Here is a 24,321-nt window from a genome sequence, read left to right as displayed (position 1 = left end):
TGAAGGTTTTTCTATCAATTCTATTACCAAACAGGCAAAATGTTTACAATTATGATAAATAGATATATTTTCAATAGTATGCGGAAATTTAAAGAAAAATCGCATTTTTCACACTAAATTGTTAATAATAAAAAACAACACCGCAATTTTTGCAGAAAAGTATAAAATTTCTTACAATATGTACATATATGTTAACGGAAAATCTAGTCAAATACTTAGCCAATGCAAAGCCCTAAATACTGTTAAATTTTGAACATTTCTCTGGACTATTTATAACTCCCCTTGTTCGGTTCATAATCTCAGGTTCGTGTAATAAAATTTAACTTGGCTGACTTACATTAACATAAAAAATTACTGTTAACTCTTATCACTGTGAGTGTTAAATATTACAACAGCGTTAACAAGCGATTTGTATTACATTCATGCATAAAATAGTAATCAAAACTCACCTGTGCTGATTCCAAAAGTGAAGTTTGAGATTTATAGATTTAAGTTTTAAATTATTAAGGTTATAGGTGTAAAATCTTGGTACGATGGTATTTAAAGGTATTAAGTGTTTTCAAATCCTGAGAAAACTAACAAAGATTTTTAAAAAATTTACACGCAGAATGAAAGATTGCATTATTATCGAGGGCAAAAAATGTAATCAAAATGAAATGTAATCCCTGAAAATTTCTATAATATTTAGTTTAATAAGTTACAGTGGTGAAAAAAAAAAAAGAAAATTCAGTGCGATGTTTAATTTCAAATATTTCACCAAAAAGAAACTTTTTGTTTATTCTATGGGATTTTCGGCTCTCGGTAATCTTCTTCTTCTTAAAGTACCCTAATTGCTTACTACCCTGGTTGGCTACTACAATTGCAAACTCTTCTCTGTATTCAGCTGTTTTTGTTAGCTGTTCAAAATTTGGCCCTGTCCATTGTCGGATATTTCTGAGCCACGATAGTATTTTCCTTCCTGGTCCTCTCTTCCATCGATATTTTCTTTCAATATAAGTTGAGCATATTGGTACTTACTACTTCTCAGTATGTGGCCTTGCCTTTCCTTGTAACACTTCTTCGTTTGAGGTATGCGATGTTCATTAAATTTTTAGGATTGTACGATGGACCCATATTTCAAAGGCCTCCAATTTAGTTACTGTTGACATTTTAAGGGTCCACATCTCAACTGCATAGAGAAGAGTAGAACAACTAGACATAGCATTTTGATAAACGTAGTCGAATTTCGAGAAAGCAGTTTTTTTTTTATTTTCTCGAAAGATTTTCTGGCCTGTTCGATTCTCGATCTCATTTCTAGATCAGGCAGTTATCGGTCCAACATGCCAGGTATTTAAATCTATTCACCTGTTCAAAAATGTGCCCATTTATTTTGCAAGGTTGAGGTACGAAGGGACATCACTTTGGTTTTTAATGTTTATTTTCATACCAAATTGTTCACAAGTCGAGTTGGTCTTGCCTATGAGTCGCTGTAGACCGAAGTCGGAATCAGCAATAAACACCGTATCATGGGCGTATCTATTGCTGTTGATATTTACGCCATTCACCTTGACTCCATCCTTGGAATCGTCCAGTGACTCTTTTAATAGAAACTCGGAGTAACAATTAAACAGCAGGGGAGACAGAACGCATCCTGGTCTAACTCCCCTCCTAATTTCTACTTCCGCGGGTGTGGAACCTTCGACCCTAACTCCAGCGTTTTGGTTCCAGTACAAGTTTTTTAGTAATTTGAGGTCTTTTTCATCTAAATGGACTTCTTACAAACATTCTAATAGTAGGTCGTGTCTTACTGTAACAAATGCTTTTTTGAAGTCTATAAAGCATAAAAATATATCTTTCTGTTGATCGTAGCATTTTTAGACGAGATTTAGTTCTCATTTAGTTTCTATTCCACAAGGATAGAAATTATTTTCATTTATTACCTTTAATAAATGAAAAATTCTCAACTCAGCTGAGATTCGAACTCACGACTTCAGATTCAAAGTGCCACTGAGCCACAGAGGCAAGAGCCTCAAGGGCTCAAGAATTTATATTGGCTGCTATAAATTTTTAAAAGAAATATAAAATATTTCTTGTAAAATCTCGAATAAATACGCAAATCAAGGATATACAAATATGGTGTATATATAGTATGGTGCAAATGAAAGGAATAAATTCGTTTTTTCGTAAACCGGTGACTTTAAAAAAATCCCAAAACAGGTCGATTTTTATTTTTAAATTATGATATTTTGGCGTATATATCAAACTAGTGACGTCATCCATCTATGTGTGATGACGTAATCGATGACAATTTTAAATGAGAATAGGAGTCATGTGCTAGCTTATTTGAAAGGTCATTAAATTCTCTATTCAGTAATATAAACATTAATATAATTATTTATACGGAAAATATAAATTTTTTTAATTAAATTAATTGGCAAAAAAATAAAAAGAATGTATGTAATTTATTTGATTCAAAATACATTTTACTGTTGCCACAAAATTTAAAAGAATGTTTATTTCGCAAATAAATATTGATTTTCGATTAAATTCAATGTTCAAACCAGCCACCTGCCTCTTGAAAGTTTGAACGGTTAATTTAAGCGAAAAGCAATATTTTTTTTTGTGAAATAAAGATCCTTTTATGCTTTGCGACAACAGTAAAATGTATTTTGAATCAAATAAATTACATAATCACAGGCGGCATATTGGTTTATAATAAAATATTCTAAACACAAATAGATGCGTAAATCAATACGAGATGTGTAGCACATAATGTGTATCAATAACAGTTATTCATATCATTAATGTTAATAAGAAAGAACTAAATCGGTTTGCATTAAGAAAAACACGTTAAAAGTCTAGTGTCATCGATTTATCACTAGATTTTACACTCTAGTGATTAAATTAACCATTGATAACAATTAGAACGTATGTTTTACCAATTATGTTGTATATTAAATGTACAACTGATGCCATGTTTTCTGTACTTCACGAGGTTTACTAAGCACTAAACAATAATCTTTATACCGCCACTGTTTTCTGTGACTATTCCAAAGCTTTTAATTGTGTAAATCACAACATTTTGATTAAAAAACTTAATTTATATGGAATTCGAGGTATTTCTTTGAATTGGTTCAAATCTTACTTAGATAATAGGAAACAACTGGTTAGAGCAAATGATACTGGCTCTAGTCTCAAAAACATTGTATGTGGAGTACCACAAGGTTAAGTATTGGGTCCTTTACTTTTCCTTATCTTTATAAATGACATCACTAATTTAAAAATCGATGGAAAAATTTTTCTTTTTGCTGATGATACCAGTACCACTTGGAGCAACTCAACTATTGCAACTTTTCATGCAACTATAACTTCTGATCTTCTTACGATAAAAACCTGGTCTGACTCTAAATTTACTCTCCTTTAACGTGGATAAAACGGTAGCATTATCATATAAAGATGCTCTTCAACCCCTGCTTGTGAATAGCAGCCAGATCTCTACCGTTGATTCTCTAAAATTTCTTGGTATTCTTTTAGACAGCAACCTCAAATGGTCCCTTCATATCGATTTGTTAAGTAAGAAACTCGCCTCAGCCTGCTATGCCATAAGATCTGTTTCGAAGGAACTCAATTTAGCATCTTCTAAAATAACATATTTTTCTTTATTCGAGTCTCCTCTTCGATATGGTCTTCTATTTTGGGGGTCTAGTACAGCTGCCCAATTTGATGTTATTTTCAAATTACAAAAAAGAGCAATAAGATATCTGTTTGGCCTCAGAAGAACAACCCATTGCAGAAGTTATTTTACAGATCACGAGATTTTAACCCTTCCATCTTTGTATATTTTAGAAACTGTTTTCTTAATTCGCAAACACATGCATGTCTTTCCAGCAAGGCCTCTTCATGACTACTCCACCAGACATTCAACTTTTGATGTCTATTTACCGATCCCGTCTTCTGAGTTAGTAAAGAAATCTATACTATATTCCGCAAAAAAACTATACAACCATCTCCCTTTACAACTCAAATCTGCAACATCCTTTCTCAAGTTCCGTAAAATGGCAAAACCTCATTTATCTAAAAGACCATAGTATTCAGTAGAAGAGTTTCTTAATGACTAACTAAGAAATCACAGTAATGTACAAGTAACTAAAGTGTATTTATCTATATTTGGGTGTCACATACAGCAGCTTAAACTTATTAGTTCCTTTGTTTGTGTTTTATTATATTATGTTGTATGTTCAATTTTGCAATTTATAGTAATTTTGCAATATATTGGTTTTTGTTTTTTTACTTCACTTTTTTAACTTGTTTATATTTTTTTTATTGACGATTTATCTAATTTTATAAAATTGTATTTGTTATTGTTATGTATATCTTTTTCGTGACTCTATGTTAAGCTTTGTCCATAAAATTGTATAATTTTCAGTGACAATAAAGCATATTTCTATTCTATTCTATTCTATACTTCATGGAATTTTCTTAGGTAAAGCTGAACCGAAATAGGAATAGACCTTGCGCTCTAGTAAGTTTCAAAATACGACAGAGAGAGAGAGAGAGAGAGAGAGAGAGAGAGAGAGAGAGAGAGAGAAGTTCCTGCTTGGTCATATTCTTAATTCTATCATCCCCCTCCTAATTTTCTCGCAATCTTTTATGGTGTTCCCATATCCATTACCTTTTTCAATTTATTATATTTTTTGAAGGTTCAATTATCACTCATATAACTTTATCCCAATCTTACGAGTTAAGCATGGATAGGTACAATATTTTACATTTTTTGCTATATTGGTTGGAAAAGAAAGAAGAGCAGAAAACGGATCTCGACGCATAATCCAACCAGCACGCATGCATAGCGTACGGCATTAGAAAAGAATTTTCCACCTACCTCTACCGAAAGTATACTTTTCCGGACCTGATTGTAGGGAGTAAAGTTGTACTTTTCCTCCCCAGGGGATGAAAAAATTTTTCCTCCCTGGGGTGGAAAAGTAAAAGAAACGTCATGATATTTCATTCATGAAATATAAGTTATCGACGCCCTGTACAATATCTATTTTCTATTACGTAAATATTTATACATTTTAACTTTTAACGTTTACTTATAAAACACCCTGCATTTTGCAGAATGGTAAAAAACATTAAATTGTTATTTTAATTTAATTTGACATGTTTACATTAATAATTTGACTTATATTTGAGAGTTGACAGTTATATTGTACCCACTTGTTAGTTTTAGCAAATACTATTGACTGTAATACATCCAACTCACACGGAAATCTTGAAGCACATTGCCACTAGCGCCACTGTCGGCTTGCGGTGAAACTAAGTTGTGACAACGTAAAATTTGTCGTAAACATTCAAATTTAGTTTTATAAATTTTTGAATAACAAGCTAATGTTGCTAAATTAAATTAAAATAAAAATAGTTCAAACACTTATACAAAAACAATAATAAAGCAATTTTATAAATGTAAGGTTAGATTGCTCTGGTTATCACCGTAGACCGCCTAGATGGCGCTATTTTTTTGCCTCCTCAAATGTAATGGGAGATTTCAAGAGTTGTATGTATTACAGTCCATAGTATTTGGTTTTAGTTCTAATAAATTTTGTTGGTTAGTTACATAAATAAATTAAGTAAAAATGAAAAATGACTTGGTATTAATTTGAGGAAGGTGGAAAAACCATATATATAACATGGGAGTAAAGTGCTTTTTCCTCCCTTGAATAATTACTGCCCTCCGCTACGCGTCGGGCAGTAAACTTCATTCTCGGGAGGAAAAGTAGCACTTTCCTCCCTTATTATCTTCTTCTTCTACGGCTCTACAGCCCAAATTGAGCCTTGGCCTCCTTTACTTTTTGCCTCCACCCTTGCCTGTCTGTGGCTGCTCTTCTCCATACACGGACTCCTAAAAGGGCTTGTGCGTCGCTGTTTATTGTGTCTTCCCAGCACTTTCGTTGCTTCCCAACCGATCTCTTTCCTTGCATTCTAGCATTCAGTGCTCGTTTTGGTAGCCTATCCTTCCCATTCTTATCACATGTCCGGCCCACTGCAATCTTTGTATTCTAATGAAGTCTGACAGGGACGTTTCCTTATAAAGTTAATGAAGCTCGTTGTTGCATCGACTTCTGAAGATTCCGTTTTCCCTCACAGGTCCTAGTATTCTCCTAAGTACTTTCCTTTCGAATGTGTCGAGTTTGTTTTTGGATGTTTCTTTCAGGACCCAGGCTTCACTGCCATAGCATGTTATTGGTCGAATTAAGGTTTTATAGATTCTCATCTTTGTATTTCGGTTAACACTTTTAGACCGAAATATACGGGAGAGGGCAAAATAAACTCTGTTTGCCTGCGTTATTCTCTTCCGTATTTCTCCATGTTCTGATCCTTGGGCGTATATTTCTACTCCCAGGTATGTAAACTTTTCCACCGTTTCAATGTCTTCGTCATGCATAATGTTTTCTGGGACTATTTTTCTTCTGGTCTGAGTCATTATTTTTGTTTTTTCTGTGTTAATTTCCAGACCTAGCATTTTTGTTTGTGTTTTTAACTCTACATATGTTTCCTGTGCTTCTGTTGATGTTCTACTCATAATATTAATATCATCAGCATAAGCGGCCAGTTGAACCGTTCGGTTGGTCAGTAGATTTCCTCGTCCAGTTTGCATTTGCCTAACCGCATACTCCAGTGCCAGGTTAAACAATGTTGGGGCCAGCCCATCTCCCTGCTTTAGTCCCTGCGAAATGTTGAAAAAGTCTGTCCGGTTGTTTTGTATTTGTACACATGCCTGAGTTTCATCCATTGTGGCTTTAATGAGTCTTGTTAGCTTATGTGGTATTGCCAATTCAGCCAATATATAGTATAGTTTGTTCCTTTTGACTGAGTCGTATGCCTGTTTGAAGTCTACAAACACGTTGTGAACATGAACATCGTGTTCCCATGCTTTGCTCAAGATCTGTTTGACTGTAAATATTTGATCCAGTGTCGATCTTCCCCGTCGGTAGCCCGTTTGATACTCTCCAATAATATTTTCTGCTAGTGGTTGGAGCCGCTGGTTTATAATATACGTGAGGACTTTATATGCTGTACACAGTAGAGAGATTCCACGGTAGTTTTTGCACTGGAGTTTGTCCCTTTTTTATAGATCGGGCTTACTATACTTTTCTTCCAGTTGTCGGGTATTTTCTCTTCTTGCCATACGTCTTTGATGAGCGCGTGGATGTGACTTGCTAGGTGGTCACCACCTACCTTATATAGTTCTGCTGGTATTTCGTCAACTCCCGGAGATTTATTGTTTTTCTGGGTCTTAATGGCTTTTAAAACTTCTTCTATGGTTGGAGCTTCTACTCCATTCTCTTCTACGTAGATCATACCCATTTCATCTTCCATGTCTACTTGAGTTCCAAGTAGTGTCTGAAAATAATGCTTCCATGTTTCTGTGACTTTCTGTTGGTCACTGATTATTTGCCCACTTTCATCTTTACATAGACTTGTTTGAGGTTTATACCCACTTTTTATCTTTTTTACTGTATTTTTAAGCCCCTCTAATTTCGCTGATTTTGAAATTTTCTTCCATTTTTCTATTTGTCAATTTTCATAGGCTCTCTTTTTATTTCTACATGTCTTGTGTCTTGCGACTTCAAATAATGTTCGCCTTTCCTGTGTTCTTCTTGTTACGTACATTTTGTGTGCTTCATTTCTTTCCTCTGTTACTTCTCTCTTTTTTCTTGTTTCCCAGGTTGGACGCTGCTGCTGTCAGTTCTGCTGTTTTGATATTAGTCCATTTGCCCTCTATGGAGTGCAGTTCTAGCGTCCTTAACTCATTTGGATATTCTCCCTTATTATACAAATAGCTATTTCTTATGTGATGCTTGTAATAACTCTAAAAATCAATAAATACTTAATAATAGTGTAACTTGCGTTTTTATCTAAGTTATTATTGTTAGTTGTATTTATAGGCTATTGATTATGTACTATAGAAAGGAACTACAACGTTAACGGGGTTTTATTATTTCATATGGTCAGTGAATCTCTATATATGAAAAAACCGCGGAGTGCTACTTAAAGGGGTGCGTTTTTGAGTAATGGGTGAATTAGTCCCTGGGCACACGTTACATTAGGGTGAGTTCTATGCACTTTTGATACAAACACGTCTACATAAAAATTGTTCCTGGTTAAATTTCCTATCTAAATATAACTTTTTAACGACAATATCTTTTTTTTACAAAAATATATTCAAAAGAAAAAGCACAAAGAAACCCAAAAGAAAGGAATTTTGTTTTTTGTCCCATAACTTTTGTCCACGGGGATATAGGTATAGACATTGCTTCACAGAAAAAAAACTTACATATTTTGTGTTTAAAATGATGTTTGGTAGCGGTCGGTACGATTTACAGTTTTCGAAATATCATTTTTCAAAGTTCGCCACTCACAGCAATTTTGGGCAATTTTCCTTGTTCTTTCGAAAATATTGTTCTGTAACTTTTTTCTACGTAACTTTAGGCATATGCAATGGTACATGTAAGAGGAATAGAAATCAATTACCTTTAAAATATTCTAATGTATAATGTTGTACGACTTCATTTAAAGAGGTTATCTTTTTCAAGACTTTATACTTTTAACGAGTTTTTATATTTTTTACGATTATTTTCTAAATTTCCCATTATAACTTTTTTTCTACATTTAGGTATATATTATATTTAATAAAAAAGATAGCTTATTCTGTTTACTTTAAAATGGTGTATTATAAAAAATTCTAGAATTATTTTTGAATAAGATATGCTTTTTCAAAATGTAATAAGTACTTGCAACGATTTTTGATTTTAGGATTATTTTTGAAATTCCCCATTATAACTTTTTTATGTGATTGTGTGTTATAATTGAAGCTTATTTTTTATAAGTAATACTTTGGATCCACTTGACTAGGCCGGGCAAACTTCAAAATATGGATTAATTCCAATATTTACTGTCAAAGCTCCTGTACCACAAGCTTTGCTTGAAAAAATAGCATGTAAATGTACCAAAGGATGTACAAAAAGCTGCGGTTGTAGGAAGATAGGAATTAGTTGTTCAATATTCTGCAAAGGGTGCATGTGCATGGGTACTAATTTTGGGAACTCTAAGATAACTGAGGTGTCAGAGGAAGTTATTGAAGCTAATAATAACGAAGAGATGGATTTTGATTTTGAAAATTTTTTAAATGTCAAAGTTTAAATAATTTTAACTAAAGTGATGTTTTTTAAGACTAATGTTTATGTAATTTTTGTAGAAGAAATAATATTAAATAATACAGGTAAAAAAATATCAAAGAATCACTCGGTTCCATTACATATTTAAATATAGATGATACACCATTTTAAAGAACAGAAAGTAAGTCCTCTTTATTGAGCAATATATAGTATATTCATGTACAAGAATAAAAAGTTATGACAAATTTCAAAAATAATCGTAAAAAATGCAAAAATAATATTTTTTTGTATTAGGTATTACATAATATGTAATATATAATATATAATATATAACATATTATATATAATATATAATATATTATATATACTATATATAATAGAATATTATATTATATAATAATATTACTTTATTTTTATATTATATTATAAAAAATCGTTAAAAGTATAAAACCTTGGAAAACCATAATCTCTTTAAAAAAAGTCGTACAACGATATACAGTAGACCATTTTAAAGGTAATTGATTTCTATTCCTATTACGTGTACCATTGCATATACCTAAAGTTACGTAGAAAATAGTTACAGAACAATATTTGCGAAATAATAAGGAAAATTGCCCAAAATTGCTGTGAGTGGCGAACTTTGAAAAATCATATTTTGAAAACTGTAAATCCTAATTACCTCTACTAAACAGCATTTTAAAGAAGAAATATGTAGATTTTTTTTCTGTAAAGCAATGTCTATACCTATATCCTCGTGGACAAAAGTTATGGGACAAAAAACAAAATTTCTTTCTTTTGGGTTTCTTTGTGCTTTTTCTTTTGAATTTATTTTTGTAAAAAAAGTGTCGTTGACTTTATAAAGTGATATTTAGATAGAAAATTTAACCAGGAACAATTTTTATGTAGATATGTTTGTACCAAAAGTGCATAGAACTCACCCTAATGCAACCTGTGCCCAGGGACTAATTCACCTATTTCTCAAAAACGCACCTCTTTAAATGGTAGTACTCCGCGGTTTTTTCATATATAGATGTCCATTGACCATATGATATAATAAAACTTCGTTAACGTTGTAGTTCCTTTTAGCTATCTTATTTTGAATATAATCAATTTAGCAAAAATAATTATGTCTTTTTATATTTAAAATGATTTACAATTTTTTCGCAGTATCTACGCACTATTTGCAGTAAATAGTATCAAATCTTGGTGCGCATAATCAATTTTTGAGTTTTATAAGACGAATCCGGTCCTGGTAAATGGACAGTTAACACGCAGTTAGAAGTAGCTCCTGTTAAAAATTAAAATTCAGTGGTTTAAACGAACAGTAAATTAATGAAATTTAATATAGAACAAAATATAACGTGCAGTGAATTAGTGTGTAAAACAACAGCCAGAATCTGTAAGTTATTGGATGCTTTTTCTCAATTTTAAAATTCGTAAACAGTAGAAAAATAGAAATTATTACAAATTACATGTCATTAAATTCCAATTTATTCATAAAAAGATAAGGTGATTAGTAATAATAGAGATAAAAACCGTCGTACAAAAGTAGAAATAATCACTTCAAAATTTTTGAGATCTAAACAGGTCAGGGCTTAAAAAATTCAAAATAATAGTCAAAAGGTTCAGTAGGTAGAAAGTACTCTTCCGCGGGGTTGAACCGAGGGTGTTTTTTTTCTGGCGCCAGCTGTAAAGCACAAAGAAATGGATAACATGGAAGAGATTAAAGACATGTTTTCGATAATCCAGGCGAAATTAACAACGATGGAGGAAAAAATGGATAAAAATTCGGAAATAATAATAGGTCTCAAAAGGGAAAATCAAAAATTAAAAGAAATAATAAAAAATCAAGAAAAAAGGCTAGATACAGTAGAGAAAGAAATAAGAAGAAATAATATTGTATGTGTTGGCATAGAAGACATAAATAACGAAACACAGAGAGAGGTGGAAGAGAAAGTACAGAAAGTTTTCAACAACATCGGTGCAGAGGTCAATGTGAAAACTGACACCACAGAAATATGTAGACTGGGAGTATTCAAAGCAAACAAAAACAGACCAATTCTAATAAAGCTGCAAAACTGGGCAAAGAAAAGAGATGTGTTCGAAAAATCTAAAAAGCTAAAAGGCACCGATATTTGGATATCTGATGACTTCCCAAAAAAGGTGCAAGAAGAAAGAAAAATGCTGCTACCATATCTCAGAGAAGCAAGAGAAAATGGAAAACGAGCATATCTCAGACAAAATAAATTAATTGTAAATGACAAGAGCTATACAGTGGAAAACTTTAATGAACAAGAACAAGACAAAAAGAAAAATACTACAAACGCTCTACAAGTGAACGATCCCCAGAGAGTGATCGGCTAAATGAACAACAAAGGAAACTTACTAAAACAGACCCAAAAAACTAGCAAGTGATTGTCAAAGGGTGGATGTACAGGATAATGACCAGGCGTGGATAAGGAAAACGAATAAGAGAGCACCGAAAAGTAATAGAAGTAGAAAATTGAAAGGTTTAATAAATATAGGAACGTGGAATATAAAAACTATGCTAGCCATGGGCAAAATGGAAGAAGTAGCAAAAGAAATGAGAGATTATAAGATAGACATAATAGCATTGCAAGAATTGAGGTGGAAGGGAGAAGGCAGGATCGACAAGCAAAATTACACAATGTACTACGGAGGAGAAAATACACAAGGTAGAAATGGAACAGGCTTCATGATAAGTAGAAGATGGAGAGAATATGTATTAGAATTTAAAAAAAGTAAATGGAAGAATATCTTATTTAAGGATAAAGAATAGAGCTGCTAATATCTCAATTATAAATATCTATGCACCCACAGAACAAGCCGATGATCAAGAGAAGGATGTTTTTTATGAAGCTCTAGAAAGGCTCTGTGAGGAAATTAAAAATCATGACACACTTATAATTCTAGGAGACTTCAATGCAAAGATGGGTAAAGAGGAACATTGGAGATCGGTAGCAGGGAAAGAAACAGCACATGACACAACAAATGGAAATGGGACAAGAATGGGCAATCTAGCAACAGATATGAATATGTTTGTAGTAAGTACTAAATTTCGGCACAAGCTAGAGCATAAAATAACATGGCTTATTCCAGGAAGAAATACAGGAAACCAAATTGATCATGTTCTAATAAATAAAAAGAGAACAAGAATGATCCAAGATGTAAGGTCATATCGAGGCGCGGATGTGGGATCTGATCACTTCCTTGTAATAGCAAAGCTTAAGCTAAGAATGATAGATATGGAGAAAAAAGAAAACAAAAGGAAAAGATGGAGAATAGAAGAGTTAAAAACAAAGAAATGACAATATCAACAAGAAATGGAACAACTATTGGAAAATGTAGAAAATGAAAACATTGAAACCGACTGGGAAAATATACGAAGAAGTATAGAAAACACAGCAAATACAGTGTTAGGAAGAAAATATGTAGAGAAAAGGAATGACTGGTTCGACAATGAGTGCGAAGAAATATTAAAGAAGAAAAAATCAGCAAGACTCAAATGGTTAAGAACGGGATGCACAGAGGATTACAGAATATACCAAAAAATTAGAGGTGATACCACAAAACTAATAAAACACAAAAAGGTGAGGTGGATTGAAGAAACCATGGATGCACTGGAAAAAGACACAAACAACAACGGCAAGCTGTATAAATATATTAACAAGCAAAATAAAAAATTAAATATGGCAACAATAGAAAAGAAAGAGTGGCAAAACTATTTCAAAAATCTCTTAACGCAAGAAAACATACAAGCAAATGAAGATGAAGTTTTGGAAATAACAGAAGAAGAACGGCCTGAACAAAACATACCAACGGCAGAAGAATTTAACGAAGTGATAAGCCAACTAAAACAAAATAAATCAGGGGGAACAGACTGTTTAGTTAATGAGTTGATTAAACATGGAGGGACAGCAATACAGCAAAGATTGTATAACCTGATTAAACAGATTTGGATAAAAGAATCAATGCCTAAAGAATGGAAAAAAGGGTTAATTATTCCGATATTTAAAAAAGGAAACCCAAAAGTTTGTGAAAACTACAGAGGCATTACTCTTCTAAATGTGGTTTATAAGATCTTGACCACAATGATAAGTAAACGATTGATGGAGCATACAGATATAAAAATAGGGGATTATCAAAATGGTTTTAGGAAAGGAAGATCTACCGTAGATGCCATACACATAGTGACTCAGACAGTCGAGAAATTCTATGAATATGACATGTGGCTGCATATCCTCTTTATTGAATTCAAGCAAGCATTTGACAGTATTAAGAGGCCAGAAGTAGTAAACGATATGAGGAATATAGAAGTGCCTGGAAAGATGATAAGACTCGTGGAAATGACGATGAAAGAATCAAAGGCATCCGTATTAACGCAGGAAGGAAAAACAGAAGAATTCGAATACAATGCAAGAGTAAGACAAGGAGATGGGCTGTCAACTACGCTCTTTAACATAACCTTAGACGCCATAATTAAGACGTGCAAACTCAATGGGACGATCACCAACATTTCAGTCCAGATAGTAGCATATGCTGATGACCTAGCGGTGCTGGCGAGAGACAAAAGGACCTTAGATGACATAACCAGACAAATTGAAAAGGAAGCGGTGAAAAGAGGCTTAACAATAAATGAAGAGAAAACTAAATGCATGAAAATAGAGAGGAAAAACAAAGATACAGAGGAAAGAAATATAAAAATCGGGAATTATAATTTTGAATTAGTCAGTAATTTTCAATACCTAGGAGTCACAATTAACAACAAAAATGAAAGAAACATAGAAATTACAACAGAATACAAGCGGGTCATAGAGCATATTATAAGTACAAAAGTATTTTAAAAAACAAAAAAATCAGCAGGGTTACGAAAATCCGAGTATACAGAACAGCAATTCGAACAGTGGTGATATATGCGGCAGAAACCATGAGCCTAACAAAGAGGGAAGAAGAAATGTTAAAAATATTTGAAAGAACAATGGTAAGAAGAATTTATGGACCAAAGAAAACAGTGCACGAAGATTATGAAGGGCTCTTGAATTTAGAAATAAGAGATATACTAGGAGGTGAGGACATAGTGAAAGCTATAAAAACCCAGCGACTACGGTGGTATGGACACTTAAGAAGAATGGGAGAAGAAAAAGATGTAAGAAAAGTTACAATGTGGAACCCAAATATAACAAGGGCGAAAGGAAGACCAAAAAGCAGGTGGGAAAACCAGGTATTGGAGGACATAAAAAGATTGGAAGTGCCAAGATGGAGACAGAAAATACAGGACCGGGATATATGGAGGAAAATAACAGAGGACGCAAAGAGGAACCCTAGATTAGACTAGTTAACTTGAGAGAAGAAAGAATGTGGAGTGACACCACAATAAATGAGTCAATGAGCTCAATAAGAGTGGCTCCAACTCCGCACGGAGTGTATAGCCTGTATATATATATATATATATATATATATATATATATATATATATATATATATATATATAAGACGCATTTTGCTCTCAGGTAGGTCCTTAGAGTAGAGAATTTTACTTCCCTACTCTAAGCGTAGGTCACACTCTACTATACTCGGTACGTAAATTTCAAGCACCACAACAATGTAGACCTAAATTAGTTAATTCTTCTTTGTTTTAAAGTAGTTATTTATGAAATGGTTCGTGAAGTATGCTTTTTGCGAACGCACGCGATGTTTAGAGCACGAGCGACAGCGGAACGAGTGCTATACATCGCGTAAGTTTGCAAAAAGTACTTCACGCACAGTTTCATACAATATTTTATTACGATAAACAAATAAAAAAAAAAAACTGTGACTTTTCGTCACTGTAATTTATTTCTATTCTACAATTTTTAGAACTTTGACATTTAAAAATTATAACTTCTTTCAAACCACAAAACTGTCATAAATTTGTTGTAATTTATTGCTCGTTGTGCCATCACCATGACAACGCTAAATTTAAGGATATTTGATTATATGAAAGTGTGCCAAAAAACAGTGCGAAAAGGTAAATCCAGTTTAAAATACATTGTTACTTCACGCACACTTTAAACCCTTCACGTAGTGCTATCTATAATGACAGTTTTCACAAACTAAAAACTTATACATGATATGACATAGAGTAGATAAACATTATTTATCTACTCTACCTCATATTACGTATAAGCTTTTAGTTTGTGAAAACTTTTATAGATAGCAAAGCGTAGTAGATACACATCATAGTACTCTATTTCATATTATGTATAAGTTTTTAGTTTGTGGAAACTGTCATTATAGATAGCAATGCGGGAAGGATTTAAAGTGTGAGTGAAGTAACAATGTATTTTAAATGGGATTTACTTATTTGCACTGTTTTTTTGGCACACTTTCATATAATCAAATATCCTTAAATTTCGCGTTGTCATGGTGATGACATATGAGCAATAAATTACAACAAAAGTTTTGACAAATTTGTGGTTTGAAAGAAGTTATAATTTTTAAATATCAAAGTTCTAAAATTGGTAGAATAGAAATGAATTCCAGTGACGAAGACTTGCAGTCTTTTTATTTGTTTATCGTAGATAAAATATTGTATGAAACTGTGCGTGAAGTACTTTTTGCGAACTTACGCGATGTATAAACTTCGCGTGCGTTCGTAAAAAGCATACTTCACGAACTCTTTCATAAATAACTATTTTAATTTCAAGAATAAAATAGTCACTCCCACTGCTTGTTACTGTATGCTTGTATTTTGAGTTTTTGCAGCATCTAATATAATTTAATATTATGTATAACCAAAAATATTTAGACTATATTCTGTCCATGTTGATGTCAAAACTGGCTGTGCTAAAAGAACTCATTTATATCGGCCGTTTTATTCTCAGGTATTGAATAATATTTTTCATTCTGGGTTTCTTTTTTTTGTATTCTCAGAGTTTATGGTTTTCCTATAAGTATAGAGGTATGAAATAATTTATTCAAATTTAGGACTGCTTTTCACATTTATTCTATAGAACTTTACTTTAGAATACATTAATTCTACGGTGATCTGCTTGCTAATAACCGGCAAAATAACGTAAAAAAATGAAAAACCTATTTTGAACTAAAACGAGATGAAAGTAGTAGAGGTGGAAATTATCGATATAAATGTATAAATTAACATTACATTATACAGTTTCCCAACTTTAGACATATCGGGGTAGTATGACAAATATCACTGTGAGAGGAGAATTTTATAAAATACTGCTGTCACAGACGTCTATAGGTGGGAGACTAAATACTGTAATGTTAATTTATACGTTTTTATCGCTAAATTTCTACCTCTACTAGTTTTATCTCTTTTTATTTCACAATGTATTACATATATTTTCTGTTTTTTATTAGCACGTTGATCACTGGATATAGTGATGTATACAACGTCACAGTTTGGGCAAGAATTTTAGTTATTGACAAATAAGGGTAAAAATCGCAGTTTTTTCGTTTAAATCGCTATAGGTGAAAATAGGGTAAATTAATATCTTGACATGAATGAAGAATAATCATATTTTCAAACATTTTAAAAAAAATCAATAAAAAGTCATTTTTTTATCCCGAAAACGTTTTACCAAAGTGGAGTCATTTATGGCTTATAAATAATTTGAATAACTTTGTTAATACTAACTGTAGATTAAATCTACTTTAGGATTTGAAGAGCTGGTATTTTACAAGAATTGATAAATACATTTTTCACCTAGGTTAATTAGGGTCAAAGCTAGCCACTTTTTTATTTAGTTCAGAGCATCTTCTATAAATAGGTATACATTCTCCTGTAACAGTGTAAGTTAGATCATATTCCTCCGAAACGGCTTGACCAATTTTTATGAAATTTTACACGTATATCCTCTAAGACTGAAGATAGGTTGTAATCTATTTCTTATATCAATATGAGGGCAGTTGCGCCCCTGACATTTTTTTTATTGTTTTGGACAAAATTGTCTACTTTAAATATGATGAAGCATTAAACAATACACACAACCCTTAATTTTCACCCTTCTATCACCAACCCGTATATTTTAATAGCCATCTGTATATTTACATCTATAAAGTTTTCTTGTGATAGTGTTAGTTGCCGCAGACCACCGAGACGAGTTGACCGATGTTTATGAAATTATGAATATTTAGGTATATTCGGTAGGTCTGAGAATCGGTCGTAATTTATTTTCATATCGTTGAGTGATAAGGGGGCTCCCCCCTAACATTTTGTAATGTTAGATGGGGATATGTGTACATAACGTACTCTAGATGACTACGAGTACATACATATAAAAAATACTAATCAAAATCCATCAACAAGCTCCGGATATATTAATCGCAGCATATGTTTTAAGAATCAATTTTATTTTTTGAGTGCACGGATTTTAATAATTCCCCTCCACAGAAACCAAGCCGATTTCGTTAAGACGTCATTCTTAAAATCTTATGAACCGCGCTGTTGAAGTTCAAAGGTTACCCAAAGTTTCACACATAAACTATATTACTTGAAAAAAAAATGAATAACCATTTTCAATTTCGTTGCAAAACGAAAACACAGCCGAACCATATTCTAGTCCAATCAGAGAGTGCTGCAAGCACCCCTACCGGTTTCGAAACTTATTAGTCTCTCATCAGGAGGCACATATGCTGCTCTACCTGATCCAACCAAAACAAACCCCAGCGTGCAGTCCCGGACTAGAATATGGTTCGGCTGTGTTTTCGTTTTGCAACGAAATTGAAAATGGTTATTCATTTTTGATTTACATTTACTCTGTGTGGAGTATGAAGGGAACCATTCTCAGTAGTAATTGCACAAGAGCTCTGAAATTATTGAATTTTTCCCGAGTGGCACTTTGACAGTTTTAATTTCACGAGCCGAAGGCGAGTGAAATTATGTCAAAGTGTCACGAGAGCAAAAATTCTATATTAATTTCAGAGGTCGAGTGCAATTTGATGCGATTATTTCATGAATAAAACTGTTCAAATCCAAAATTTTATTGTAATTTATTTATGTAAGTACCATTAAACACACAGTTTTTATAAATATTTGACGATTGAAAGTCATCACTTTTATAATTTTTAAAACATTAATTGTCATTAATGTCACTGAATGTATTTTTTCATAGCAACGAAGGGCATCTGACGTAATATACTTAACGACGGGAGATTATCAAAAATTATCGATTTAATTCAGATTTCTGTAGCTTTCTATTGGTCAGAATCTCCTATGAATGAAAAAATCGTTGGAACTTTACCGCGCTGAGCAGATGGGACGTGAATTGTAAATTGTAGAATTCCCTCATCTTTCTTAGTCTCAGTATCCGTATGGCTTGCAAATTGTAGAAGCCTCGGAGGTGTAACCAGAGAAGGTTCCCATTGTTTTCATTCTGGTGGGATGTAGAATAGCGTTATGTTGTTTTATATGCCATTAGAGTGAAAATTTAGTATTTTTTTATATAACTTAAACTTTAAAATGGCGCTAGTTAGGTTGCTTAATTGTTACTATAAACAAAGTAGCTGTGAATTAAATAAAAGAAGTGACCAACTTTGACCTTAATTCAGCTATGCAAATTTTTTTGTGATAATTTGTGTAAAAATGTCTGCTTTAAAAATATCTAAGTGAATTTAGTATACAGTTATTAATTTTAACAAAGTTAATCAAATTAAGTATAAGCCAAAAATGACTTTACTTTAGTAAAATGCTACTGCAGTGATTAAAATGACTTTTGTTGATTTTTTAATAAAAATTATGAAAATATGGGTTATCTTCTTTTATGCGTTATCCACAAAATCGCTGTATCATTATCATTTCCTCAGCATTGCAAAAAAGGCTCTGTGGGATGAACAAACTGAACACAATTTAAACTAAATTGAAAAATCGTCTTGAAATCTTTTATGTATTATATAGTGCGTCCATAAAGTAACACATAAATTCATTATTTCGTAAACCGGCAACTTTAAGGAAAAATTCCGAACCAGGCCGATTTTTATTTTTAAATTACGATTTTTTTGGCATATAATATATCATACCAGTGACGTCATCCATCTGGACGTGATGATGTAATTGATGATTTTTTTAAATGTGAAAATGGGGGTAATGTGGTAGCTCAATTGAAAGGGTATTTAATTCACCTTTTTTATTTGATATTTGAATTCTCTTCGTTGTACTGATTTCAAAAAAAAGATGATGCTTATTATAGTGATTAGTTTAAGAGGAAAATAAATACAAAAGCAAGAAAACTGCATTGAAAAAAATTTTTTTTTAATTTTATTACAAACATTTAGAATGAACATTTCACTACCAAAAATTTATACAATAATAATTTATTGTTCAAAATGTCTGCCATTCATTAGATACATATATGCTATTGTATGGAGGTAAATGGCAGTCATTTTGAACAATTTTATTGTAAACATTTTTGGTAGTGAAACGTTTATTCTAAATGTTTGTAATAAAATTGTTAAAAAAATATTTTTTTAATCCAGTTTTCTTGCTTTTGTATAAATTTTTCTCATAAACTAATCACTATAAGCATAATGTGTTATATTTTTTTAAAATCAGTACAAAGAAGGGAATCCAAATATCAAATAAAAAAGGTGGAAGTAATTTAAAAAATTTAAGGAATGGTACGGGGGTGAGAGGGTGCCTTTCCCAGCAAGTTTAAATATGACATAATGATTCTTCCTTCAATCATTAATTGACGTGTTTTTGCGCGTTTCCTAAAAATCAGTGATTCAAAAGTTATTTAAGGTGAATAGTTTTATCTGAAGAGCACTTTATAGTAGGTACCCACAAAATCATCAACCTGGCTTTCAGTTGTCCTGAACTTGGTATATTTTTGCCTTATTTCCCTGGATTTCTATACAAATTAATCAAAGAGATTCTTACCAAGACAGCTCCAAAAACAGCAACAAAAACCATTATGAACTTCGTCATATTTGAAGAATAACCCAGTCTATTATAAATTTGTTTTTCAATAGACGTATTATTGGTATTTTATAGTTTAATCAAGATGGTAGGTGTTTGTACTAGAAATATATTAATTTTTTCTATATTAAAATTTGATTTATTATGCGTCGTTAAGTAATAGCCCAGTAAATTACCGTTTTGGAGTGTAATTTTCAGTAGTAATTGCACAAGATCTCTGAAATTATTGAATTTTTCCCGAGTGACATTTTGACAGTTTTAATTTCACGAGCCGATGGCAAGTGAAATTATGTCAAAGTGTCACGAGAGCAAAAATTCTATATTAATTTCAGAGGTCGAGTGCAATTTGTTGCGATTATTTCATGAATAAAACTGTTCAAAACCAAAATTTTATTGTAATTTATTTATGTAAGTACCATTAAACACACAGTTTTTATAAATATTCGACGATTGAAAGTCATCACTTTTATAATTTTTAAAACATTAATTGTCATTAATGTCACTGAATGTATTTTTTCGTAGCAACGAAGGGCATCTGACGTAATATACTTAACGACGGGAGATTATCAAAAATTATCGATTTAATTCAGATTTCTGTAGCTTTCTATTGGTCAGAATCTCCTATGAATGAAATAATCAGTGTCAACTCCGAATTGCATGAAAATTTGGTTCTACTTACCCTCCAATTCAAAGTTGAACTTGTACTGTTGGTTGCTTTTATTTGGGGTATAAAAGTCACCCCTTGTAGGGGGTGGAAACATATACGTTTCTAGACAAACTTTGTTTTTCACTCAGTGAATACTTTTTGAGTTATTTGTGAGTGAAAATGTGTATTTTTTAACAAAAAAAGACACGTTTCTAGACGGTTTTTCGCAAATATTTTAAAAAGTTAGTATTTTATCGAAAAAAAAATCCTTAGTAAAAATCTAGCCTAATACACAAAAGAAACGGTACACGACAATTATACCGAAATCATTAGACCGAAAGCAGTAGACCGAACTCATTGGACCGAAAATCACTTTACCGGAACCTCACTAGAACTGAACAGAATTAGACCGAAATGGTACATAAATTAAAAAAGATCACAGTAAATTACGCTAAGATTTTTTATATCTGTCTTTGTGTCTATTGTATTTTTTTGTATTATTTTTTATAATATTTATATCTGTAGTATAGTATAGTTACACATTTTTATATTTTGTATTATTTTGTATAATATAATTATAGACTCTGTAAATTGTTGCTCTGTACAGTATGATATAAAATAATTTTCATCCGTTAAACAAATTGGTGAAGATAAAAATAAATTAAGGGTAGAGTGAGGTTAACACCATTTTAACTGTTCCTAATAACCATCAAAATAACATTTACTTGTAAAAATTTTGTCTTATCTCTTTTATGGCCGGCGTAGATAAGCGGTAGTGTGCTTGGCTCGCGTGCTGGTGGTCCGGAGTTCAAATCCTACCACCTGCAAGAACAACTAGACATTTTTAAAATGTTTATAGGCCCCAGGGACTCAACCTAAATAAAATGAGTACCTTGGGAAAACCCAGGGGTAATAATAGGTGGTTGAAGCGTAGCACTGTCCCTGTTACCTTCCTTGTATACCGTAGGCCCTAGATATAGCAGACTACCCTGCTATACTCCCAAAGCCACGTGAGCGGTGTAAAACGGGAGACTATTATATTATATAGTCTGTTCGCTAAACTCCGACACAACTGGCTTTGGATTTTAGTAGGTAATTTTTTTGTTTTTGGCCAATTTTGCCAAAGTTGGCCAAATTACTAACTAGTTAGTAATTATTAACTATTTATTAATTATTTTTTTTGCCAATTTTACTAAATTGGCAAAATTACTTACTAAAATCACTAGTCAGTTGTGTCTGAATTTAGCGAACCGACTATATCTCTTTTATTGCGAGAAGTAAAAAAAAAGAAAAAAATAAACAAAAAACAAAGCAAAAAACAATCTCTAAATTCGCCAGTGTTCGTACTTTGTGCTGCCAGTCCTAAGCATGAATAAAGGCTGAAGGGAGGTTGATGTTACCCTTGCTCAGATTACAATCTTGTTATAGCACCCTGTATTATGTACCTAATGCTTTTCGGTATCCTGCTTTTCGGTCTCCTACTGTTCGGTCTAGGGAGGTTTCGGTAAAGTGCTTTTCGGTCTAATTAGTTCGGTCTACTGCTTTCGGTCTAATGATTTCGGCCTTTTCACAGTAAACCGTATTAATGTTATAGTCTATAAACCCAGTAAAAGCAAACTTGTAGCTCATGAAAAATACGTTCCTATTTCTCAAATTCCAAATTGAACATTTCAATGTGAAATAAGCAAAAACTGGACTCGGAAAAACTTATTAAAATTATTTAATGTGATTAAAAATAGCTTTATTTTTATTTTTTATAAAAGTTTCTAGCATTAAAACTAAGCGAGTTAAGCTTAAAATAAATTTGGCCCCTATTTTATTCGTAAAAAAAGTCGTGAAAATCTCCCCCTATTTAGCACAATAAACAAAATTAATCGTTACCGCTTTATCGCTTTAAGTGCTTATTTTTGGAAAAATTTAGTTTTATAGTAAAACACTTTTTCTAAAAATTTTGGAAAAATGCCCTTTCTTCAGAATAAAAAATGTAGATTTTGCTTTTATAAATATTCCGTTTTCATTTTGTTTTTCTGACAGACAAAAATTAGTTAAGACATGGCTGTTCAACGTTTGCCTACACTCGTTCAAGCTCTTTCAACTATAGCCCTTTCAAAAATAAGCACTTTAAACTGGTGAAATTTACAGATCATATAAAAAATTCATAAGTAAAGTAAATTGTTTGTAAAGTGGTAACGATTATTTGATTTTCGGTTCCGAATGGGAGGAAATATTCACGTTTTTTTACCAAAAAAATATCAGCCAACTTTATTTTGAGCGTAACTCGCTTAGTGTTGATGCAAATGATTGTTATAAAAAATAAAAATAAACTTTTTTTTAAACACCTTAAATAATTTTAATAAGTTTTTCATGAAAATTTCTTAAGTTTTTGGTTATTTCACGTAGAAATATTCGATTAGGAATTTGACGAATAAGAACGTATTTTTCGTGAGCTAAAATTTTGGTTTTACTGGACTGATAGATTTTATTACTACACAAATTTTTTAGTTTTCTCATCAGCGACATTTTTGCTAAGAATATTTTTTTTTGAATTGGAGGGTAAGTAGAATCTAAATCCAAATTTTAATGCAATTTGGAGTTGACCCTAAAAATTACACGGTATCGTCGTATTTCCCGTTTACTATACTATTGGACATTCCCACACAGATCATATAATTATATCCTCCCACATGTTAAATAGTCTTTTATCGATTTCTATAATTATTTTGATTAAAATAGTCCATAAATCAAAAATAATTAATTACTAAAATCCGTCAGAACTACCTGATTTCTTTATTTATGGATTGTATGAAATCAAAAACTCCTTAGGTTTTTATTACCACGTTTTGTATACTTTGCCTGTTCTTTGTCTGTCTCTTTGTCACTTTGTCCGGAAATAATCGTATAATCGATTTTAAACATACTTTCCGACTAGCTAGAAATATGAACTTTTCAGAATAGCTCAGAATGCAATATTCAATAGCTTTTACATGGATGCATTGAGTTTTATTTGGAATTTTAAGCCGTCCATTGTTGAGAAGGTGAATTTATGAAATATTTTGTTCTGTATAAATTTTCAAATATGGCAACAAGAAAACATTGTAAGCGCGTTTAAATTTGGAAGCATAAAATTTTATAAAATATATTTTAATGAATAAGTAACAAGAATAAAAAACCGCTAAACGCCTTAAAAATGAGTGGCGCATACAATATTCCAGCTACAAAAGATCTGATATGCATATTACGTAGCGCGAAAATGTATTTTCATTTTGATGCAAAACAAAATTCTAGTTTTATTTTAAAAGATTTTTTCATAATATTTGCTAAATTTGAAGTAAACGCGCCACAAAAGAGTAACTTTGATACAGTTTGAATTTTGAAACTCTTTTGTGGCGCGTTTACTTCAAATTTAGCAAAAATTATGGAAAAATCTTTTAAAATAAAACTAGAATTGTGTTTTGCATCAGAATGAAAATACATTTTCGCGCCACGTAATATTCATATCAGATCTTTTGTAGCTGGAATATGGTATGCCCCACTCATTTTTACGTCGTTTAGCGGATATTTATTCTTGTATCAGGAGTGTT

At 32.0% G+C, this 24,321-nt stretch overlaps 1 protein-coding gene across 3 annotated transcripts in view; it reads right to left on the bottom strand.

The window, feature by feature from the left end:
• LOC114331506 (corticotropin-releasing factor-binding protein) overlaps nt 1–24,321 on the bottom strand; it is a 553,233-nt gene that overhangs the window by 433,376 nt on the left and 95,536 nt on the right. Inside the window, exon 1 of one of the 3 annotated variants that reach the window (XM_050648640.1) lies at nt 20,056–20,181. The exons of the other annotated variants lie outside the window; for them this stretch is intronic. Within the exon in view, the coding sequence (XP_050504597.1) occupies nt 20,056–20,103 (48 nt within the window). The 5' untranslated portion in view covers nt 20,104–20,181. Of the gene's footprint in view, nt 1–20,055; nt 20,182–24,321 lie in introns of those variants that run through there. 3 annotated transcript variants of the gene reach the window in all.

This window comes from Diabrotica virgifera, chromosome 4 (genome assembly GCF_917563875.1).
Source record: "Diabrotica virgifera virgifera chromosome 4, PGI_DIABVI_V3a".
NCBI classification, from domain to species: domain Eukaryota; kingdom Metazoa; phylum Arthropoda; class Insecta; order Coleoptera; family Chrysomelidae; genus Diabrotica; species Diabrotica virgifera.
Note: the sequence above shows the minus strand (reverse complement) of the source record. Positions and strands in the feature narration are given on the sequence as shown.